We start from the raw sequence: 25,016 nt of genomic DNA on the forward strand, positions 1-25,016 counted from the left end.
TTAGGAACCTCCAGGCAATCCCACACAGTGGCCCTGGTTACCCTATATCCTACATAACAGGAGCTGGTTAAGTATTTTTACAGACAGGTTTCTGTTCCTTAACGTACGCAACGGGTCAGAGTTAGTCTTAGCATTAGCAACTGAAACAGCTCTCAAACTTTTGCTTCCCAACCCAAGCACAGCAGTTCTTTTCATTTAATGTGTAGAAATATCTCCTTGCTATGTTCTTAGTTTTGGATTTTATTTTATCTTTTTGTTGGTACATGGAACCATTTTTCTTTTTTCCACATTTTCTAATGAGTTCTGGCAGTGGGAAGTTGTTTGTAAATCACACAAGTATTTGTTTTACTGGAAACATCTGCTTTAACACATTTGTCTTGAAAAAACATTTTTTTTTAAACAAAGGTATTAAGCTGCAATGTAAATTGGGCACATCTGTTTATGAGTCACTGCAATAGCACTGCCTCCAATGCACCAGATCACATGGATCTCCAGGGGCCTGATCCAGCAGAAATTAGAAACTTACAGCTCGCTCTGCTCCCTTTTCCGGCACTACTTTTCCTAGAGTATTGCTGCCTGATTTAATAAACTAAGGCCACTAAATAAGAAAGAGCCATTTAGCATCTGCTAATAGCATTAGCTGTCTGGCCTAGCAGACACTTAAGTATCAGCAAGATACTTAAGCTGGTGCCCCACTCCACGGGCACCCCAGATCATCTAGTTCCAACCCCTGTGCCATGGGCAGGGACACTTCCACCAGACCAGGTTGCTCAAAGCCCGGTCCAACCTGAGCTTGAACACTTTCAGGATGGGGCATCCACAGCTTCTCTGGGCAGCCTGTTCCAGCGCCTCGCCACCCTCGCAGTAAAGAATTTCTTCCTTATATCTAATATAAATCTACCCTCTTTTGGTTTGAAATCATTACCCCTCACCCTGTCAGTACACTCCCTCCCCACCTCTCCTATAGTCCCCCTTTAAGTACTGGAAGGCTCCTGTAAGGTCTCCCCAGAGCCTTGTTAGGTTAAACAGCCCCAACTCTCTCAGTCTGTCCTCTGTGCTCCAACCCCTTGATCATCTTCGTGGCCTCCTCTAGACCTTGAGCCTCTTTGCAATGGCAGAAATAAAGCTACAAGTGCCAGGAAGGGAAATTGACGGCAACAGCGCATCAGATGTTCCCTTCCAACAGGGACCGGAGCACAAGCCGGGACGTTTGTCCTTAGAGAGAAGAGTAAAGGAGAGCGTTTTGGGTATAAATGCATTCTTTGACATCCTCTGCGTTTGCCTTAGCAGATGATTTATGTGGACAAGGGAAGAGGAAGCAATATTGCAGGCTATGTTCTGCGATGACTTTGGGGAGCACGCAACTTTTTTTTTTTTAATTTACTCTTTATTGGAATGATCTACTCAGAACCAGAAAAGGATGAGCAAACATACTGAAGCTGCAGAGCAGCCAGCGGAGAGTTATCAGGGAGGCAGAGGATATTACTCAGACTCTGATAATAACCACCAGCTCCCACCTGCCAACTCCAGTCTGGCTAACACAAAAAAGTCCGAAAACAAGCTGCAGCAGATGTCTGCCTCCCCACGCAGGAAGCGTCTCCAGTATCCATGGGACACAAGCAACTCCAAAATAGCTTCAAGTCCAACAATTTTACAGGGACTCAAGATACTGAATTAAAACAGGAAAGAGGCAGGGGGGGATAGGGGGGAGAGCAGGCGGGAAGGAAAAAAAAAAAGAAAGGATGTGTATCACATTGCAGTTGTAATTTACATTTTAGAAATCCTGCCGGGACTCCTGCACTGCACTGAGATGGTGACAGATGCCCAGGCAGTCTGTCCAGCTGCCAAGCCTGACACAGCCCACAGCAAGCAGGGTCCCACAGCAGACAGCAGTACCTGCCGCCACCATACACATACGTCCCCACGCATCATGGTATATATAACCACACAAGGGAGCAGCCGGCCAAGGGATGCAGCAGCGCACAGGGGCCCCCAGCAAAGAGCCAGCCCCAGGGCAGGGCTTCGGGCACCGGCTCCTGGCTGCTCAGAGGTGGGATACACAGAAAGTGCCCTTGGCTGAAGGAAAAGAAAGGTGCTGCTGGGTTTGCTTTTCAGATCTGTGCTGGGCGCAGACCCAGCCTCCCATGGGAGGGAAGGGTCGAGCATCATCGCAGGTCCCGCTGGAAGCGAAGAGCAAACGAAAGGTGGGAACAGACAGCAAGATGTTGTTGAGGGCCCCAAATACCATTGAAGACATTTTCTGAAACAACAGAAGCCGGTCAAAACGCCAGATTTCCATTCCCACAGAAAATGGGGAATGTGCTACTGCGACAAAGCAGAACAAAGGCAAAACGTGTCCAAGTTTTCTGCGTTTTTTGGTTTGGTTTTGTTGTTTTGTTTTGTTTTTTTTTTTATAAAAAGGCAAGCTGACTTGGGGAGGCCAAAACATACCACTCCAACAAAGTCCAATCAATCCATTTAGATGTCAGGTTTTTTTCTGTGATATAATTAAAAATGTGATCTCAAGCAGACTTTTAGACAAGAAGCCGCTCTGGAGCGAAAGCTGACAGGATTACCTTGCAGTATGGACAAGCAGGCTGCTGCTGCTGCTGCAGTTCCCTGCTGCAGGAGCAGAGGAAGATGTTTCATTTTCTTTCCCAAACAAAAAAATCCCATCCAAAACCCCAGTGTGCTTCATTGCATCCCGATTCCAGCAGAGAGGCATTTTCCAACACAAAGTCTTCCCATCAGAAAGTTTCCAACTTGCCATAAAAGCAACATGGGGTGGGAGGTTAAATTCTGAGGTCAAGCCGCTTTTTGCCGCAAGTGAGATGCACTACAGACCCAGGGAAGATGGCAAGGCTGGCAAACTTCAGAAGCACTCGGCTACCTGAAATCTGCTGATATGGAAGAAAGCCACCAGGGCTCTTCTTAGAGCCACGAAAGCCCTGGGGATGGATGGCGAAGGCAGAGCGCAGCCGCCATGCAGGAAGGAGGACATCTCTCCTCCAGTTCACAGCTCATCCATCCCAATCGCGCGAGGGGTCAGGGATCTGCTGGAGGTCCAACTGGGAATTGGGGGAGTAGCGCTGGGACGGACACACCTGGTTCAGTTCATGTTACTCCTGGTGTCGGCCGCGGCAGATGTGTGTGCACGGGTCAGGGCTAATGCACACCAGTTGGAGAGAGCTTCGTCCTGACGGATGACGAATCCCCCGTTTCTGGAGCGCACAGAGTGGCGTTGACTCGGCAACCGATCATGTCCTGGTAATACACTGACTGACGAGCGATTTGCAGCCCAGACCCAAACGCACACTGTGTTCACTTGCAAAGCAAGAGGTAGGGAGAAGAGGGGAAGAAATGTGGATTAAGAACAATAGTCCTGAGAGATTTCTCTGGAAAAGCATCCCTCTCCCTCCTTCCGTTATCTTTTTGGCAAGGACTAAAAAGACAGGCTGCTTTCTGGGCAGGTCTGTGTTTCCATCTGCTGGAGACCATCAACCACCAGTGCCAGGCTCCCGGATCAGGCCCATGCACACGTCCAGCAATGCATTTTCCTCCAACCAGGCTACAACCCATGACTTCCCAGGGAGCACCGCTGTTCGGAAAGATCCAGACATCTTACAGACATTTAACTCTCAGCTTCATTCAGTCAGGCTTGATTAGTTCATAGATACACACACTTATATATATGGAAAGATGTAAAAACTAATTTTCAAGAAAGTGATGCTTCTGTCTGCAGCAAGTAGGAACCTGTTGGATCCCAGGGAAGGAGATCACTGCTGTGCTGGCTCTCACTCAACCACATCTGAGTAAGCACCAGCTCCCCAGAGCTTTTAGTTGTTGCTATAATGTGATGCTGCAACTCGCAGTGCTAGGTCATGGCCACAATCTCCTATGTAAAAACAAACACATTTGTTCAAATTTGAAGAAGGAAACCGAGAGGTCAAGATTTTTAAGGCAGTCTGGAGAATTTCAGTCTTTTCCATCTTCTTCCCTTTAGGGCTCAAGAGTGTTCTGAAAGTTTTCCCTGAAAGTTTTCCAGTAAGCGTTTGCTTCCATGGTCCACCACATCATCTGTTCTCTTGGACACCTCTCTCAGGGCAAGATGATGGACAGATGATGCAGCAGCGACAGATGAGAGTCCAGGACCCTCTCCTAGGCCCTTTCAATGAGACAGGGCCACCTGGCCCCATTTTGTGTTTACAGTTGTCACACAGTTGTATTGCCCCAAGATACGTTCTGGGCAAGCACATGTTGAGCTCATTCCAAGTCAAGCTGTGTTTAACAGTCCTTGATGGACCTTAGTTCCATCTTCTCGTGTCTTTGACTCCATGTAAACTTTGAGTGTCCCCACCATGGGATGTTCCTCCTGTCCAGTCCTTGTCACTGCCCGTAGCCAAATTTCCAGCAACATGGTGGCGTGCACCAAAGGAGCCCAGTCTTACCTATCCCAGTCTTGCTGGTGGCTGTGGCTCCCGAGTACCACCAAGCAGTAACTCAGCTCTGGTGCTGTCCCATGTCTGTTCCCCTTCAGTGGTGCCCAGGTAGTCAAAGACGCCTGAAGTATACACAGATATCATAAAATCATAGAATGGTTTGTGTTGGAAGGGACCTTCAGAGGTCATCTCACGCAACTCCCTGCCATGAGCAGGGACATCTTCACCAGCTCAGGTTGCTCAGAGTCCCGTCCAGCCTGGCCTGGGATGTTTCCAGGGATGGGGCATCCACCACCTCTCTGGGTGTGACAGATGTACTCAACCCCTCCCAAGCAAACCAGCAACAGTTTGGTACAGGCTCCCAAGGAGGTGATGACAAGCTGCAGCAGGATCCCAAGGACCTTGAGCTAATATGGGCACTCAGCACCCCCTTGTCTTCACATCAGGGCTAAAGACAACACAGTGAGGTTCACTGATCCAACAGTCCAGTGGAAGGAATCTCAGCTGGACCAGCCTGTCCTGGACCACAGGGAAATGCTGCCAGGAGAGAAGGCAGCCCTTCTTCACACAGGGCACGTCCCCCATTTTCTGAGGCTAGGAGCCACGACAGCCACGGAGCAAGAGGTCCAGCCCCACGCCCACAGGATGTCCCCGCGATGTTTTACAGCTGAGTGCTGGCACACTGACACAAGTGCTGGGCACACGCATCGGCCAGCATGGCTGGGACACGCTCTGGGGCCAGAGCCTCTTTCCCCAACGCGAAGCAGGGCTGCACCCTCCGGCCTCATTTATTACATCCCCGTTATCACTCTTATCAGCTTACCTGCAGTAAGGCATTAGTAAAAGCCAAGCCACTCATGAAAGGGACACCCTCTCCTACGTGAAAAGTCAATCAACGCGTTATATTGTTATCAGGCTCACAGACAAACCTGTCTTTGTACAACAAACTGCCCAGATACAGATGCCCTGACTATCAGCGTAAGGTTATCTTGTCGGTCCATTAGCAAGTAGCACCTGGTCTGCTTCTGTCTGAAATATTCCTTTATTGTCATCCCTTAAAAAGAAATCCAGTTAAACTATTTTGTCTCTCCACAACAAGAAACAACACAAAAAGAAAAGCAAGTTTGTATCCAAGTCAGGAATTGTGCTTCCCAGCTTTGGAAGAATTCACATGTTTTCAGCCGCAGAAAAACTGATTCATCATCCTTTAAACATAAATATGACTATCACTACTGCAACGGGGCAGATTTTTGCATACTTTAAATTGTTTTGATGTGTTAAGTCATGTAAAATGCTACACTTGGTAACAATTTAAAGTTACATTATCTTCCAAATTACACTGCTGAAAAGGATCTCCTTAGATGCTGTGGCATAATACAAGCTGTACAACTTGCAACCCAAACAGAAGGTAAATCTTTTTCCAGCAGACTGGCATTATAAACATCTGGGACTGATAACAATCAGAGATTTACAAAGATTTTTGTGCATTTGTACACGTAAGAGCAGAAGCATCATCTTGTCTGACTTTCAGTGTGCCTCCAACACTTCAACCTCACCCAGTCACCTTAGACTGAGCCCAAGAACCAGCTTCATTGGCACTGATCTGGGCTTCCCAAAAAAGGATTTTAGGCCAACATCTGCTCACTCTGGGAATGTGATGCTTGTGATTTATGGATATGAGGATATCAGGGATTTACATGCCCTCCACTGGTGCTGCTTTAAAACAACTGGTACATCATTCTTTGCTTTGGGTCAGAATGGACTGAGGCAGTGGAATTCAGCTCCTAAACATATCAGATACAAATTGCCCAGGTGGACTTAAATCTGCAACCTGTAAGCACAACACTGAAAAAGTTAAAAAAAAAAAAAAAAGCAAAACTGAAACCAGAAAAATAGGAGTGTGTGATCAATATGTCCAGTGGGTTTACTTGCTGATTTCATGGATGTTTTTTGCATATATGTAGCTTTTCTCAAAGTGCAAACTGATTCTCATAGATGAATTTCTAGTTCTTCGGTTGTGGACTTGCTGTTTCTTTGGAGGAACTCACAGCACAAAAGTTAAAGGAACCCTTCAAAATGTATACATTATGTACAACGTGAGGCCTGGAAGAGTCACAGCAGCACAAACAGCCAGCTGAAGGATAACATAAAACAAGCCCATCTCTGAAAGCCACCAATAATTTTCCCAGTCTGTCAATAAAAAAAAAAAATAATCTTTTTTTGCTGACGTCAAAAGCTAATTAATGAACTTGCCATTCAATTAGAGCTTCAGCCAACTGCTACATGTGACTCCTCTCCATCTTCTAGCTTATATTTGAACAGGGACAAAGAATTCTTGACTTCCAACCAAATCTTCATTAAAAGGAGAAATTTCAACAAACACAAACACTTGAAACAAAAGCAATAATCAAGCTATCGCACTGTTTTAGTTGGTACCATTCCAGCTTTTCCATCAGGATAATCTAGCTCACATTTGGCCTTGTCATTTTTTTCGCCCTGGGACAGGATGAATGTCTTGTAAAACGGTATGCCTCTGCAATCCTCACTTCAGTCAAGCATTCAACAGCACCCTCCTTAGAAAAAAAAAAAAAAAAAAGTTAAAAGTCCTAAAGCTTTTAGCTTCCCTTTAGGAAGGATGCTGGATCAAACCGACACAGCTCACCCTGCCGCCTGAGCCAAGGACAGGGCACCTCTGCTGAAGGCTGAGCAGAGCCACGTACAATAAATATTGATATTGTACGCATGATATTTTTCAGTAGGACAATCCAAGCCTGCAGGCTGTCCACTGGGAAGGCACAACGGCCACGTGGCCTCACGCTGTCAGCAAATCCACACAGATGGGGACATTTTCCACCTGCAGAAGGAGTATTTTAAAAGTCAACCAGGTATTTGAAAATGTCTTTCTCAGCAGACAAATGAACATGGCAATGAACCGTCTCTCCAGACTCAGTACTAAATCGAGCAGAGCAGTATCAGTAGATAGGAGCTGCTCAGATACAGGCACCCTAAAGGCATTTGCAGAGAAGCAATCACCATGATAAAAGATGAGAAGACGTGATCTTGTAAATATTTTAACAACTGTTGGTCTGTCTCCCAGCAAATGTACCAAGTGAGCCCTGGCAGATGCCTGAGCACTCCCAGCTTGGGAGTGTCCCCTTTTCCAGCACGAAAACACACTTGTAAGGAAACTTTCCTGCAGGAATAGGCTGCAGAAACCAGGAGGACTGCACCCAAAGCGACCCTGCCTGGCCCTCGCACTGCCACTGCCTCGACCGGGAAACTCGTTTGCTCCCCAAAATGAACCGCATTTTGCACCCCCCATGAAAAAGCAATTCACATGTCGTCATAGCAGCAGCATCTCCTGCTCCCTGCCACGACAGGGTGGGGTGGAAGGATCTTGGATTGATGGCACCTTCGGAAATAAACCTGGGAGAAAATGGGGTGATGAGAGGAAGGTTACCAAAGGCTGAGCTGCCAGAATGACGTCTCAGCACCGAGACCTCCAAAACGTGGAATGGTTTCCTGGGACATTTGGAGATGTTAAAAAACAGAATAGGATGAAAGTTGCAACTCGCAGAGGTTCAGAACAGCTTCCAAAAACACAGTGTGAGGCAGAAAACAGCCGTGTCCCACACTGTGCTCTCGCAGGGCACGGCCACGGAAACACGGCAGCCCCTTCTCTCTGGGGAGGCGGCAGCCAGAGATGTCACCCACTCCACAACATGCCTATATTCCCCTTTGTAACCACCTTTGTAACTTGGGGGCTTACCAACAAACGGCTTTTCCACCCGTGAAGAGAACACGCTCGGCCAGCCCAGAGGTGACATTTAAACTCCCAATTTGACAAGAGCTCTCAAAGCAACCCTGCCAAGAAGATAAACCAGTGGCAAAGCGAGCCAGAAGCTACTGAAGAGTTAAAGATCTGGGTAAACCAAGGGACACACTGTGCTGATCTTGACTTTCATCCAGCACCTGGCTACAGCAGGGACTGCTGGACACCCATGCAGAGGTCCAGCCTCCCCGGCTGCTCTGGCAGCACACGGAGCAGCAAAACTTGGGGCTTCCCCAGGCTCAAACTATGAACTCCCTCTCTGCCTGAGAAATAACGAAGGGAGAGCAGAAAGGCACAACCAACTGCAGCAGGAACAGCCAGGAAGGGGAGCTGTTTTACACACGCAAACTTGCAGAGCCATCTTTACATATCTTTATTGCACACATCTATCCTCACATATCTCATGGGATGAGGCCAACTTCCCTTCCCAGGACAAACTATTTCTACTTAATTCTGCCAAATCCATCTGTTCCCAAGACAACTTTTGTTACTGCCTAACACAGATATTTTGGAAGGGTAAATCTTCCCCTCATTCTCCCACCCTCCCCCAGTTGCTGGATTGCTGAGAATATTCGCTGGGTAATGCTCTGGCCACTATAATGGATTTATTCCTCCCAGAAAAGCTTGTGAGACGTCCAGGGGCACAGCATCCCCACAGAGGCGAGCTGGACCACACCACCTTTGCAAACCCTGCAAAAAGCCGGTGCCTCCTCTCCCCCAGCGCCCGCAAAAGCTGCCCGCCCGGTGCAGGAGCCTCTCTAGCACCCATGTTTTATTTTCAGGCTTCCTGGCAAAGAGCTCATCTGTTATAAGTGGCATCTCGAGTGAGAACACCGGAGGTGAGCTAATTAGTGGGTGGCTGTCTGGAGCGGCAGCGAAGCGCCAGCCACCCCGGGCTCTGTTTGCTTTGGGTGCCCGATGCAGAACGGCTGATCCCAGCAGTGTGCGAGCGCATGTTTGCACCGTACAGCCTGGAAGACATTTGCACCAACTCGTAATTTGGGGGAAAAAATACTATAATTTATTCGCAGGCATGACTTGCTGTTGGTGTGGCATAAATATATGAGCGTGGATGTACACAGCTCTATTTTTAGAGCTACACGGCCAGGGTGCTGGCTCCACGGTTACTCAGTTGACATACAGGATGGGCTCCTCTCTGAGCTGTGAGATTTTCAGTCCTCCCCCTTATTGTAAACATTATCTGCCTTCAAAATCCTTAATGTGTTGCAGATGTGACAAACAATAAAAGACGTATCATAAAAAAAAGCCTGCCATCTCCATGTTTCCCACTGGGGCAACATAATAATAAATTTATTAGCATATAGCGCTCACCAACATATGTTTATAGTCACTCACAAACTTTTGACTTGACAGTTTACAAGTATGTTTAAATCATTAAAAGTTTAAGTTGACTGTCCAGTTATTACAGGCTCATTATAAATAGGAAACAAAGGTTATATTTTATACAACAGGCGATAAATCAAAACTAGTCTGTATTCGAGACTGACTTTTTTTTTTTTTTCCCTTTTGCTCTTTTTTCATCTCCACATTTTCTAGACCTTCTGAGGGGACATCGTGGTGAGGCAGAGACCAAGCAGCTGTTTGCAGTTAGCCGGCAGGACCAGCAGCACCCGCACCAGAGCAGGAGAAACTTCCTCTGCATCCAAGAGATGCAAAGAATCACAGAATGTTACGGGTTGGAAGGGACCTCAAAAGCTCATCCAGTCCAATCCCCCCGCCGGAGCAGGAACACCCAGGTGAGGTTACACAGAAGGTGTCCAGGCGGGTTGGAATGTCTGCAGAGAAGGAGACTCCACAACCTCCCTGGACAGCCTGGTCCAGGCTCTGGCACCCTCACCATGAAGAAGTTTCTTCTCAAATTTAAGTGGAACCTCTTGTGTTCCAGCTTGAACCCATTACCCCTTGTCCTATCATTGGTTGTCACCGAGAAGAGCCTGGCTCCATCCTCCTGACACTCAGCCTTTATATATTTATAACCATTAATGAGGTCACCCCTCAGTCTCCTCTTCTCCAAGCTAAAGAGCCCCAGCTCCTCAGCCTTTCCTCACACGGGAGATGCTCCACTCCCTTCAACATCTTCGTTGCCCTGCGCTGGACTCTCTCCAGCAGTTCCCTGTCCTTCTGGAACTGAGGGGCCCAGAACTGGACACAATACTCCAGATGCGGTCTCACCAGGGCAGGGCAGAGGGGAAGGAGAACCTCGGAGGTGGCAAACTCTGCCAACATTTTCACTCAACCACCAGCCAGACCCAGCGCCAGCCCAAGGCACCACCTTTCCTCCTCCCCAAGGCATCGCCGAGTCCATCCGCAAGGCACCGGCAACCCTCTCCAAGGGAGGACTTCCCCACTGCTACCACAGAGCCCAGAAAATTTCCTTCTAAGCTGAACAAAGCCTCTAGGAAAAGGAAAGCAAAGCACCCGAATTGTGTTTCCCAACCGCAAACCTCTGAGGGTTGACGGAGGCACTCAGACACGCTCAAAGGGGGTTTTGGGGTTTGACCACCACGCTACGACACGCGTCCCCCCCAGCCACCCAGCCATGTTCCTGCCTTAACACTGCAGAGCATCCAGCACAGGATAAAACCAGAGTCAGTAACTCAACCCCAGTCCTTTCTGCCTCTATTACGGGGTAGCCACCTTGGGAAGGAGAGAGATAAAGCCACACTAAACGTAAAACTTCACTTTGTAAACTACTTCCAGATTCCAAAGCCTGGCATCATTTCAGATCAGCACACTAACCTAAAATATAGAATTTGTGGAAAGGCGGGGGGTGGAATGTGAAATGGCTTCTGTTCCCTTTTATTTCGTACTATGCACATGTGATATGATGGAAAAAAATTAATTGAAAAATACCCTTTCAAAGTAAAAAGAAATATCATTCTCGAAAATGTTGAAAGTGAATATTTCCACACCATCAGCAACTTTTCCTGGGCTTGTTTCCAACATAGAACTTGAAGAGAGTCACAGTTTATATCCAATAGCAACCAAATAGGATTCTGTCACTGTCAGATCAGCTTTGCCTTTCTGCTCTAAAGCAAAACACGCACAAAAAAGAGCATTACAGCAAGGGAGGAAGCACCACAAAGTCTCCCTGGCCACGCTCATGTCCTGCAAGGGCAGATGGTGCCTAAAACCTGTGTTGGACAAACCTCACTCTTGGCAACTTGAAAGACTTAACCTGTCAGGAACACAATGCCCCAAAGCCACCGCTGCTTTAAAGTTAATATTTACCCATGCCGTAGCAAAGGCAGCAGCAAACACCCTCCAGCAGAGTAGCACCAGGAGGACAAGTCCTCTTTTCCTATTACATGTTCACATACCGCAGTGACAAGAGAGGTCTAAATTGCTAGACAGGCAGGTTATCTGGGAGATCAATACAGTGATTAAACTAGCCTAGAGAGACAGAAAGAGGCAGAAATGATTACATATACATGGCTTTGGATATCACTGATTATATTATGGGAAAGGCTATAAGAGGAAATTAGAAATACATTAAAAATAGCATAAAGGTGTGACACAAAGATCATGGAAAATGAAACACATATCTCTACTCCCGACTTAGGACAATGCGGATCACCTGTATTTCTTTAACGTTCACTTTGATATTTAGTTCTTGGATGAAATAAAGTACATTTTATCCTACTCCAAATTCTATATTTCTCTTTCAGATCTGGGTTGGAGAACTTAAAAAGTATTTTCTTTCCCTTATCCCATATTTGAATATATGTATTTTATATATTTTACATAATGTGTCAATAATCTTTGATATGAAACTGGCGTTTAATATTTCAGCTCTCACTTCATTAAGGATATTTTAATTATTCCAGACCAATGGAAGGGAATTTATAAACATCTGTGCTTCGTTTAAGAGCCCAAATTTGCCTCTTAAATTTCAAAGCTGTAAAGCTGATTTTATCCAGGTTCAGTTGTCTGGTCTCTCAAAGAGCAATGTGCAGCACTGGAACCAGCATTAATTGGGCCAAGTCTCCAGCCCGCAGACTCAAGTCCAGCAGACACCGCTCATCCACGACAGACACAGCCTCAAACCGCCTGGTCTTGCTCAGGCGAGCAAAGCAGATGATGCTGCTGAGCTCCACAGAGCCAGGAGGAGGATGACACTGGATATTGGGTCAGGGAGAAGACACACACCAACAGCATTTGCGACTGCCCAAGTCACAACCGGTCCTTTGCTTCCTCCTCCCGACAGGTGACCACGGACTACCTTATTAATAACGTAGCCTTGAAGCACTACTAGTACTTCATGGCCATTTTGAACGCAACCAAAGACATAACTCTTACTGGCAAGCAATGCAATTTTAGGCTCCTGAGTACCTAAATCACTCCTGAAAAATAAGCCTGAGTCATTTGTAAGAAATTACCATGAGTCTCTAAACTCTTTGTCAGAAATAACCATAATTTGCTGCAGTCAAACGATCTTTACTGCCTTTCTGATGTCCTCCAGAAAGCTGACAGGCTCATCTCTAAGCTCATGAGCATGGGCAGCAGTGGGAAGGAGAGAAGAGGGCGACTCTGGGACCTGCAACAGGTTTGCAACCTGCCCCAAACTTTCTCCCATAAGGTTGCCCTCAAAACACCCCTGCAAATCTGACCAGGGAAAGCAGTTATGTTTCTTCTCCAGCTGCTGTCTGAGCTGGCACTGAGGCCAGCCTGATGATGCTGAGCATGAACAGCCTCTGAGCCATGGAGAGCATCGGTGGTGCCTGCAGCAAGCGGACCTGAGCAGACCCTAGAGAGCAGCTCCCCGCACCAGCACCGAGACCTGCAGCCCCCAAAGGGGCCGTTGCCGCGGGACCACCATCCCCATCACCTGCTAAGAACCGGAGCTGGTTCCTCACTCGCAGATCTCCATTCCCAGAGCCTCCACCACAGTCATCTTCATCATCGCAGTCGCCACTCTCCTCCTCCTCCTCTGGGGTTTTGCCTGGAGCTTTTCGGCGGGGCAAAGCCATCCCTTTGAGTAGCTGAAAGACACGAGGTGCCACGGTCATTCAACAGCTTCCCTCCACCCTCCCCACCTCTTCATCCCATGCTCACAGGGGGATCAGGTGACAAGAGGGGGACAGGGCTCGGTGGAGCCAGCATGGTGAGACAGGACCCCTGCATGCTCTCCATGCCAAAGCACCGACGAGCTCAGGTTCATTCACAGACAAAGCTGCACACAAAACCCCAACGGAAGAAACAAAAGGAGAAGGAAAAAACACACCGAGTACCTCTCCCTTCAGCTTCTCCTCAGCATCACATGAGCTGGAGCACATCTACCAGCCCTGAGAGACCCCAATGCCACCCAAGCTCAGGACTCTGCTACAAAACACGTGTCCAGAGTTAGACCAGACAGGGCAAAAACCAGTAGCAAGAGGAAACTCTGTCCAGGGACTCTCACAGCTTACACGGACTATCTCCCATCTGAGAAGTAACGTGTGTGAAAGGAAGCGGCAGATCTCTTGGGTCTGTAGGGTGCCTCACAAAAATAACCTAACCTAAAAATCTCATTCCTCACTCTTGAAGTGCAGGGGATGCTAGTCAAAGTTTTTGGGATAGCCAAGCGATGCAGTGACGGGATCTTTTAAAGGATGTTTTAAAGCCGAGTCCTAAATAACAGTGACAGGTCGTGCATTCCTGAGATGGCGATTTGAACCCCCCCACCAAGCGCAAGGTCAGGACAGCTTTCCAAATACGGGTGGGAGCTCCCAACTCTGCCCCTTCGCAGCACACAGAGGAATTAAGACACATTTTAAGCTATCAGCTTCCTCTTCCTGCTGACTTTTCTGATTTTGTTGTTGCTGAAAGCAGCCAGCTATTTCATCATAAACCCAGATCCACTTTGAAAAGGAGTGAGTCAGCCAGTTAATATATGCTGAAAATTTCTATCACTACCACTCCACTGTTAAAAGTCTTCTTGAATTTAATCTTGGCCCTAAAAAAAAAAAAAAAAATGAAAAGGATAAGTAACAGAGACGATATTGCAAAATGGGAGCTTTCCACATACTTCAGGGGTTTAGTTACTTCCATCTATTGCACCAATATGCGTGCCTTTCAAGGCATTTTTTAATATCTGGAATCTAGGTTATATTTTTAAACTATTAAGCTAGCCTTAGAAAACAGTTTCTAAAATATTTAGCTGCTGAAGTTTATACAGCCTTGGAGGAATGCTTCCAGCATCTGGTTCCCTCTGTCCACGGCAATGTCCACATACCTTAGCGTTTATATTAGAGGAGCATAACGTAATCAAAACCAAATGGCTCAACACGAGACCCCTTTGGGTTCCCCTGGCTGCATCAAACAATGCAGCAAACCTCTCCTTGGCACGTGCAAAGGTCCATCCCGAGTGACAGCCCTGATCCACGGCAGGAAGCCAAATGCAGCTCCTCTCCCTGCAACTCGGGATGCTTTTCTGTGGTCTTCAGCAGGCTTTGGCTCAGACTATTTAAGTTCACTTTTCAGGAATTTTATTTAGACATTTACAGGCCTTTCCCAGAATACAGCGTAACCACAAAAAAAAAAAAAAGTAAACAAACAAACAAACAAAGGCAAATGCAGCGCTGGGGGTAGCACGGGGAAGACCTCGCACAGGAACTGAACATGCCAGCTACTCAAGTCTTTACACCATCGCTTACTGGATTCCTCTCCTCTAAATGAAGTCCACCACTAACAGCAGCCCTCAGCACAGAGTGTATCAGCTTGAGGTATAACGAGGGTCTCCCACACACAGCAGCTAATTACAATATGCACCAGTTTGGACCCATTGCCCCAGTGCATCATTGCTAAAAAGATCCAAGCTCACCACGCTGGAAGGGGACTGCGACTGCTCAGTGGCAGGATGCTCAGTCCTCAGCAGGATGCTCACCCCTCTGAGGGATGCACTTAGGATGCTCTCAGGATGCTCATGCCTCTGTGGGATGCTCTCAGGATGCTCTCCCCTCTGCAGGATGCTCTCAGGATGCTCACCCCTCTGCATCCAAGGCATGGAGCAAGCCAGCCGGGACCCCACCGCCCAGCTCAGAGGCACAACTTTCATTACTTACCCGAAACAGCCGAGGAAATTTCTGGCAGAGAGAATTAAGCTTTGGGATATTTTCAGATTTAATAAGCTCAGCAGGGGGCGGGGGAAAATCAGGATTTTTCAATTGTGTGTTTTCAAACATTAAAATTACTGAGCATTTCTTGTATTGCTACATTTTTCTTGGCACGCCATAAATTAGCAGCTTAATTTTTCCACCTTTGTAGCCACAATAAAACAGGAACTTTCTGAGAAATGCCACATGGGCCCTGACTTTGGATGGAGTGCATGTGACATCTCTGTGCCATGCTGCTGCTTCCTTTTCCAGGACAAAAGCTCCATCCTCAGCCACACGCTCCCCAGCTGCTGACAAACACAGGGAGGTTCAATCAGTCAAATTTTGCAGCTGGGTCTGTGAGAAATGAAGCCTGTGAAACAAAATTTACTGGCACCATTAGCAGGAGACCTGGCATGGGGTGGAAATGCCACCCTGCTCTGTTGGTGCCTCCAGACCCGGGAACGCTGTCGGATGCCTTGGCTTCGGTCGGAGCAGCAGCCACAGTCCCGTTCATCAACAATTACACAGACTCCCTGATGGCCTGCATGCCTTGTGAAATTATATTTGGTGGACTGAACATAGATTCCCCATCCTTAAATAGCAAGTGGAGCTGACTGTACCCTGACATTACAGTTTATTCATGTCCTGTGGTTTAAAGCCTATGGTAAGAGGCAGGAAAATACATAGTCCAGTGATCACTGAAGTAGTAAGTAACAGTGACATAGCTTTAACTTAAACACAATTCATCCAGCTGTAATAGTTTACAGACATACCTACTCTTCTGTGCTAAACCATAATGGCAAAAATCACGTACCCGATGTAAACTAGAGCACTAATTGTGGGAGTCGCTGCGCACACACACATCTCTAAGGTGTCTGCAGGGCATTCATATCCCACCTACACAACCACCATGGCAAGAAACTCCCTTTGATCCTGACTAGAAGCTCCACTGCCTCAAACGTGCATCAGTTTTATTTCTAATCTCATCACCTTTGAAGCTGTGCCCCTCTGGACAGGGAGGGGAGGCAGTGCTGTGGTACCCACAACTACACATCAGCCGCCGGAGCATCAGCACGAGGGACACCGGGCAGCCCCGGCTGGTCTCCATATACATCTTTATTACTTGGCTTGTCCTGTGGTCTCCCTACAGCTTAAAAAACAAGCCAGCTGGGAATGGTGTGCTGAGCCTTTCTGCAATGAAAGCTCCCCAGGGAATCTCAGCATGATTTACACAATTATTCATAACCGTACAGTGACCAGACAAAAACAGATGCAGCAACGTGGGGTAATGACTCAGCTGGATTTGGACAGGCCACCGTATGTTGAAATCTTTATAACTCCTCATTCTTTACAACCACTTTACTTGGAGCTCACCATCCCACCAGCCCACTGAGTCACCTGGTCTTGTTTTTCCAATTTTAGCTTAAACAGTGAGAGCTGCAACATACTTTTTATCATTAATCTCCCATCTCTGAAAAGAAATCAGCATTATGTTTCTTGGACTAGAGTTTAATAGCTGTTTTCTCCTTTTGGAAACTATGCTTGGGGTATTACAAATATCAATTTGAGCAATACCCAAAATTGTGCCCACAAATTCAGATAAAATATCAGCAGTGAGCTACAAGCACTGTACTCCTTTAGGGCAGAAATCAGCCCTTTCAACATACTTCAAAAATACGTAAAGAGAACAGTCAAACAGATTATTACAGGGAATAGAAGACTTTTAGAAAAATATTTAATTCCTTCATGAGTTTAGGGGAGAAGTCTGATTGATATTTGTAATCTTTTGGTGGACAGAGCTGTCATTTAATTTAGCTTGCATGACTGAAAGAATTTAATAAAAGTGTTCCATAGAGTTTTGCAGAAATTCTTCGCATGTTTTTAGTAAGCCTCTGGAATACGATCAAACCTAAAAAGCTGGAGAGGAGGGAGACTGAACTCGCAGCTAAAATAATATTCAAAATTGTAATATGTGCTTAATAATCAAGTATTCACATCCAGCAAAGAAAATGCTTTAGTGCAGAAACTCCCCTGGATCCCCAACCGCGTGTCCAAGTGCTGCTTTGCTGCATCATGAGAGGGACCCTGGGAACCAAACCCAGCAGTGAAAACCAGCCCCTGGCTCTGCTAAAAACCTCTCAGAACTCGGCCAAACCCACCAACTCAGGCCTGTCTGCAAAACTTTGGGATGCCTTTCTTCAGGAGCCTCGGTGAGGAAGAGTTTTGGAGGAGCAAAGGTGTTATTTCCCCTTCCATCACGCAAGCCACACACTCCAGCCATGTGCTTTGGGGTACCCAACACAGACACCGCGGTACTTCCCACACAACTCCCGAGATTCCCAACAGGTCACATTTTTCTATTTTAAATTCCAGCCTGCTGAAAATATTGGTTTTAGGGGTGGAAAAATTAGATCTTATGGCCAATCCTGACCTTTAAATCTGCAATACTGCATAATTTATGGATGGCTTTTAAATCAGGGCAGCATCATGGGAAACGTGCAGATTTTCACACGATACTGTTCCCTGTTAACAGCTCATTACAATGTACAGAAGTATATTCCCATTATGAAATACAGCTGGGGCTGTTTTGCTTACGAAAGTCATTATCTGATCACAAGCAAGAATTGAGGAAAGGAACCCATTTTAAAAGGCTGAAGTTGTGGAGTTTTTGAAAACTCATGTGGTTTGAATTTTGTGGCCTGATCATACACAAGTATGCAACAGGAGAATCGATTCTCTCCACTTCCTCTGCTTATTAGCCCTGGAAATAGCATGGAAAAAATTATCTTTTATTAGCAAATACTTTCTTTATTATTTAACCAGCCCTCATCATGAGAAGTTCCCAGCTCCATTCACTTTATCCTTTCTGTGGACAGGGGCCTTGGTGGTACAGGAGTGTGCGCGAGCAGAAACTCAAGGCAACATCAACAGCATCATTTTCACTCGACTCTTTCCAAGCTCTAGAGAGCTTTCTCTCTCTCGGGCGGCAACAAAATGCAATACGTATTACAGAGAAACTCAGTGTTCCCTGGCACCGAGCACCAAATGCCATTTAAAAATAAGGATCTTTAAAACTTTTAAAATATCTGTAAATACCAGGATTTGTATTTCTGTCTTGCAAGAGCAAGCACATGTGTGCAGGCAGGCATCACTGCTCTTCCGACCACAGCACTAGCCCATGGACAGAAGAACCCATTTTGGCAGGAAGACCCTCAAATTGTGGTTTCCTTACGGCCCTTCCAGTTGGATGCACCTTGGCAGAGCAGATGTGGCAGAGAAGAAACCTGTTCCTAATTGTACTTCTATTTCAAGCTCAGCAGAACAAGAAGTGATCGCTACTCAAATGTTAATAAAGTGGAAGCAGGCTTTGGAGCCAGAAAAGTCATTTTCCTTGCTTGGAAAAATGATGAGTTGGTCACGTCAGCTGTTTTATCAGCTGCTGTAAAACGAAATTCTGCACTTCCCTGTGCTGCTTGCTTCAAGATGTCTCAGGTTTTGTACTGATGAAGCCAGACTCGGCAGACCAAGCCCCAGGCAGTGCCTGCTGCCCACTCTGGGCAGGGTGGGCAAGGGAGGGTCCCGGGACGCCCTCCCCATCCTCCGTACCATTCTGGGGCAATGGGTTCCAAAAGGGGTGAACTGCAGCTCTGAGATTATATTGTGGCTCTTCAGCCATAAAAATTATTTCATCTTTACTTCTAGCACTCAAAATACCATCTCCTGGAAGAAGAAAAATACCATGCATCGCCCAGGGTCTACTGGCCCAGCAGGACCCCCTTTGCTGCCTCCACAGGCTCCAGAGGAGATGCTCTTGGCTGCCAGTACATCAGTTTTTCTGGTCACTCTCCTGATAGCACGAAGAAGTTGGTGACAGCCGTGAATTATTGGCCAAAGAGTGGCCCTACTTTATGGATCATCAGCTTAATTCTAGATTAGCTATCAAAATTGACAATATCCTTATGGGTAAAGGAAGACAGATGAAGACCCATAAGTGCTGGCAGTAATTAAAATGAGACCGCGCTGGACATTAAATCTTTTTAGGCAGCAGAAGGGGCTGCCAAGCCATTATGAATTGCCCTGGGTCGGTGACAGCAGGCTGATGCCCAGGACAGGATGCTCTCCCGGACACAGAGGTTAAGCCCTCGCTGGCACAGCAGCAGGCAGAGGGACCGGCTCCTGCCCGCTGTCCCCCAGGCAGGGGAGGTGTCACTTCCCCGACCCGAACAAATGCTCATTCATCACAGGCCACATGTGAAAAAGAGATTACTCGAGGCTTTACGATCAGCTCATTCACCTTATATCCAGTTCCTTCCCCTTCCACCCCGCAGCTATTTATGGCTTGTTTTTGTGCGGCGGTAGGAAGGAACAGGATGATGTGGGTGCCGAGCAGGGCTGCAGCGTCCAGCCCAGCCTGCTGGGGAGCTTGGCGGTCCCCGTCTGCTTCTGGCTCATCCCCTGAGCCCACATCAGTGCCGACACTGCAGAAATGCTACTTCTCCCTTCGTGAGCTGCTACAGCTCCTTCTCCTCCTATGTATTTCTGAGACCAAAATATCACCAGTCCTTCAGCACCCCTTCCTACACACTGCCATCCTCCTCCATCAAACACAGACATGCCTCAAATTCCAAAACCCAATTATTATACCAATCATTGAACACGTGGTTGGACCAGGCAGTAGATAACTTCAGCGACTTGCTAGAGGCTGCCTGGACCTTTTCCTACCAGTATCAGACAGACTTTATGAGCTACCACTTTTCTAGAAGTGATGTAGGAATGCACCTAGGTACTGCAAACACCTCCTTCCGGCTCTTCTTCACTTTGCCTGGGCTGACCCGCATCATTTCCTCAGTCTCAGTCTCTGCCATAGGGCCCCTAACTGCTCCAGATTTGATACTACTCATGCCAGAGCACCTCCAGAAGACACTTCGTTAGGTGCACAACCCAGGAAACCATTTGTGCTTACACCTGTACCTTGATAAAGGGGGAGCAGAACACCACAGTAATCCCATGAGTGGACCTTTATAGCTGCATCAGGGGAAGAGCTGGTATATCAAGACCACTTGAGCTTTCATACTGCTTGGAAGAACGAAACAAGGAAAGAAAGTCACCAAGAAAGCTGTCCCCACCAGGCAGATAACCACCCACACCTGTTAAGGGTAGAAAAGGCATTGCAAAGATGTTCCCTTCTTTGCTACCTGCAAGGGTTGTCTGCCTAAATTCCTTCCCACACTGGTTCTTCACTGGCATTGTATGCCTGTTCTTTCTCCCCACAAAGTTTCTGCCTCCTATCAGCAGCCCCAGCTGCCTTCCCCGCTCCTTTACACTCACTCCGCATCACTAGACAGGGGAACCTGGACCAATTTCTCCATCTGCCAAGCAGCCACCCCGCAGGGGGTTGGCAACTGTGCGAATGAGGGGTGTGGGAGCCTACATGGGCTGGGACTCATCACTGCTATTATCCATATTTTCCATATTTTGTTTAGTTACATTGGAGCAGAACCCCACTCTGCCATCCAAACACCACTCAGGAAGGCCCAAAGTGCACATCACCAGAAGATAAAACATGAGACAACAAGCAAAGTAGGGGCACAAGAAACAAGAAGACAAGAGCAATCAACCATCTCATCGCCATCACGTCCTTCAGGCACCTGGGTGGAGATGGCCTGGAAGGAAGGTGCCCTAGATGCAAGAGCACCTAGGAAGACAGGCAAGTGGTATCATAACACCTTAAGCCATCTGCTAAAAAAGTCCCACATTTCCACAGAGGGGGACCAGTGTGTCCAAGGCAGGGCACGCAGCAGCCCTGGGTCCCCGCTGCCCCCTCGCTGTCCCCTGGCCAGCTCAGCCCAGCGACTGGGAGATTTCCCGATTTCCTCTTGGTTCAGGCTCTGGCACACGTGGCCGCTCACCGGCTGTGAGCAACGTCTGCTGGGGCTGCCTGCGAGACAAACATCTCGTCCTTGGCACCAGGTAAGAAACGGCGAGCTGAAAGCTGTGCCAGAAGGATTTTTTTTTCCCTTCTTCTCCTTCTGCCACATAAATGAGAAGCAAATCTATCTCTGTCCCAGCCACCTCTCTTTTTCTCTTAAAGCTCCCAGCAGAGAGAGACTCCTCAAATCATGTATTTCAGTGCACAATGTTGTCTTAGACAGAGGTTTCTGCCAGAACACCAGCCCATCTCCCCCTGGCCGCTGCTCTTTCTAGCTTTACTTTTGCATTCACTTCACCCCAAGGCACTGGAAGCCCAAAAAGCAACAGGTAGCAGCTCTGCCGAATGTCCCCAGGTCCACAGAGCTTTCACAGGGGACTAAACAACTGCCTCATAAGCCAGTTACCTCCTGTTAGAAAACTGCAGTGCAGGGCTAGTTAACAAGCCATTGATTTCCACAGAGCCTCAAATCAGGCAGGAGGAGGGAGATGGCGTGGCAAACACCCCCCAGACCTGTTAGCTGGGGAGGAGCGAGCAGCCGATCGACCCTCCCTGGGGACACGCTGGCCACCACACCAGGGCAGGTTGTGCCTAGCTGAGCCCTGGACATGCTCCTTGGGAGCTGGGGGGGTTTGGTGGCCTCCAGCATCCCGTGGCCACCTCTGCCACCCAACAGCCACCGCTCCGTCCCGCACGGAGAGCAGAGCAGGGGGTCCGCAGGTGGGACGGAGCTGGTGCTGCTGGGGAAGGCGCCCAGCTGGAGCGGGGAGCCGAGCCTCAGCCCTGCTGCCACAAGTATTCATGCACTTCACATTAAACAGGCTTTCGACTGAGACAAACCAGACCAGAAGTAATCCCAGGAATGGGGTCTCTCCAGTCTCCGTGGTCCCTAATTAACGGCTGATGGCTGGGCAGGCTCCTGGGCAAGGTCACAGCTCTCCTCTGCATTCAGAGCATAGCTGCTGCTTGCTATAACACAAAGAAAAGAAAATTTAACTTCATGGACACAGCTTTTCTAGTGTCAATAGTGGCACCTGCCTCCTAGGATAGGTCTACAAACAGGTTGAGGCTCCAGCACAGGCACTGCTGATACACTGGGGTGCAACTCATCACCAATACTGAATGCATCCAACAGAAACAGACCCTGCAAGGCTCAGGCCTCCAGAGCTGCAGGCAAGAGGAGCCCTACCCGGGGTGGTTCTCCCACACAGATGCACAGGCAGCAGCTGAAGCAACTCAGCATTTAAATTAGGTTCAAAGCTGGTGACTTTATATCCTCCCCCAGCAAGACCCAACACTCGCAGAGGAAGCCCTGAAATACGCCTACATGAATCTCTCCCTCAGCGTTTAGGAGTGTATGTGCTACACGAAGAGGTCAGTAAACTCCTTCCTCGCTGGTAGGCAGGAGGCATGTGAGGAGTCCTGCCAAAACTAAAAACTAACTTCCTGCCCACCACGACACATCCTGATGGCTCAGATACCCATCCTCAGCCAGCTGCCTCTCAGCTCTCCCCTCACCACACTCCTCAGGACAGCGCCTTCTTACATGTGTTCTCAGAAAGGCCAGCCAAGCACATTTTCTTCTTTTAAATACCATTCCCTCGCAATACAGTCGAGCAAGGCCATAGGCAATAAATATCGCTGCAACCTAAACTTCCCCGTTTGCCCTCAGAGTTTTAAGTGCTGCAGAGGCCATCTCTCACAGCACGTGCTCCAACAGCGAGAGCGCTAAAATACAACCTGGCCTTCGCAGTTAGTTATGTGTCAAAACCCAGCTAAGAAGTTTAACAAGCAACAGCAACAGCACTGGGAGTCCTCCTGAGCTCTGAGGGTTATTTACACCTGCACCAACACAGACAGGTCAAAGCTGACTGGGGACAGGGTTTGCCAGCGTGGAGACCTGCCTAATTACAAACATCTGCTTCATCAGCAGGTATAACAAAAGGAGAAAGATTACAAATTATTCATGACCTAAAACGTACAAAACCTCTTGCTCTTTCTGACAGCAGCACAGCTTGGATGAAAGCCACAGCAGTCTGTGCCAGCCACTGCCTCTGTGGAGGTGGGATAGAGCATCAGGAGGGGTCCCAGGAGCAACTTCAGCTTCTTACCAAGCCAAGACAGTGCTTTAAAAAAGAGACGTCCCATACCCCGAGCAGAATTGCTGGGTGGGTATAGGTCTGATGCCTCTTCTGCTTCAGACCAGGAAAGCTCTGGTGACCTTTATTACAAGAACAAAGCTGTTGAGACCAGAAGATGAACTGCTTCAGCCAGTTAATGCCTTTCTGGGCACAGTAGCAAGACACCTTACGCTGCCCTTTGTATCAAACAGATACTGAACCACTGAGTGTTTTTAGTTCCTTTAATACAAGATGCACCCAAACCCACAGCAGGCTGAGCAGGAAGGATCTGGAAGGACTCCTCCACTACCCATGCCTGCTGGTGTCATGGACCAGATACACACTAACACCTCTGGGAGAAAAAAAATGCCCTGCGTGCCTTGCTCCCACTGCGGACAGAGTGGTTTGGTGAAGCAGCAGAACTGCACCGGGGAAATCCCCAGCTCTGACCTTCCCAGCGCACGGAGCAGCTAGGGATGGAGCAGGAATCCCACAGGCATCCCGGCTCACGGCAATGCCACCTGCACGCCGTGATGGCACAACACGAGCACAGCCTGGGGTGCAGAGCGGACTGGCCCTCCCTGCCCGCAGCCAGTCTACAGCCCTGCTTTTTCCTCCTTCCCCTGAGAACATCGCTGTTAAGCATCTACGCACCATCAAACTGGAATCAAAAGTGACGTTATTGTTAAGAAGCCTTTTTCTCAGGAACAAAAGCAATCAGATTTGTTCCACAGCCAAGAAGACCATAGGTTGCCTTCCAGGCCTGCTCTGGATGATGAAGATTAGCTCCCTGAATCCCTGTCCCATCTCACTCTGGACCATACTTTAAATACCTTGACATTAAGTAAAATTGTGGAGAAAAACATAAATGAGAGACCTACCAATCACCCCACTAATGCCAGAGAGGGCTGCCTGCTTTGTTACTGGGACCATTGGGGAGGACACCTACTCAGACATCTACTGATTAAATAACCAGCTTGAGTCACAGCACAAACAAGGCAACACTCCATGCAATTAACAGGCCCAGAAAAACTGTAATTAACTGTTAATTTGGTATCAACAGCTCCACTTACACCATGTTTTGCTGCACAAGGATTTCTTCCAGGTTTGTTTGCTCCACAACAGGACAAACTCCAGAGCTGGTACAGGATATCTGGTGTTTGTTTTAAAGCACTGCTGTGCATCAGCTGCATGTTTTGGACACAAAAGCAAATGAATTCCCTTTAAAGGTATTTTTTTTCCAGCTGGTTTCCACAGTATTGTTTGGAGGCTGGTCCCTGCAGGACACGCCTGAGGCACCTGCCTCCCAACTGGAGCTGAAGCCATTGGGACAAAGTTGAATCCTTTCTTGTGCGTAAGACCACGGCAATCAGGGAATTTCAGGGAAGGAGAGTGATAAAATGCTATTTATGTTACCCAAAGGTTAGAAAGCCTAACAATAAACTACTGTGGAAACCAGCCAAAACTGCCACCCACCCAAGCTCAGTCCCAGCTTCCCCATCTTGCTGAGACCAGCAAGGAGCTGGATTCACCACCTAGGACAGCTTTGCTGATCTTCTAGTCTCAACTAAGTTAAACATCTATTCAAATATGAGATAA

At 47.8% G+C, this 25,016-nt stretch overlaps 1 protein-coding gene across 1 annotated transcript in view; it reads right to left on the minus strand.

The window, feature by feature from the left end:
* The window catches only part of GPC3 (glypican 3), a 151,664-nt gene that overhangs the window by 15,215 nt on the left and 111,433 nt on the right, over window positions 1-25,016 (minus strand). Inside the window, exon 7 of the mRNA XM_065643401.1 lies at window positions 13,121-13,274. Within this exon, the coding sequence (XP_065499473.1) occupies window positions 13,121-13,274 (154 nt within the window). The remainder of the gene's footprint in view (window positions 1-13,120; window positions 13,275-25,016) is intronic.

This window comes from Caloenas nicobarica, chromosome 12, assembly GCF_036013445.1.
Source record: "Caloenas nicobarica isolate bCalNic1 chromosome 12, bCalNic1.hap1, whole genome shotgun sequence".
Classification (NCBI taxonomy): domain Eukaryota; kingdom Metazoa; phylum Chordata; class Aves; order Columbiformes; family Columbidae; genus Caloenas; species Caloenas nicobarica.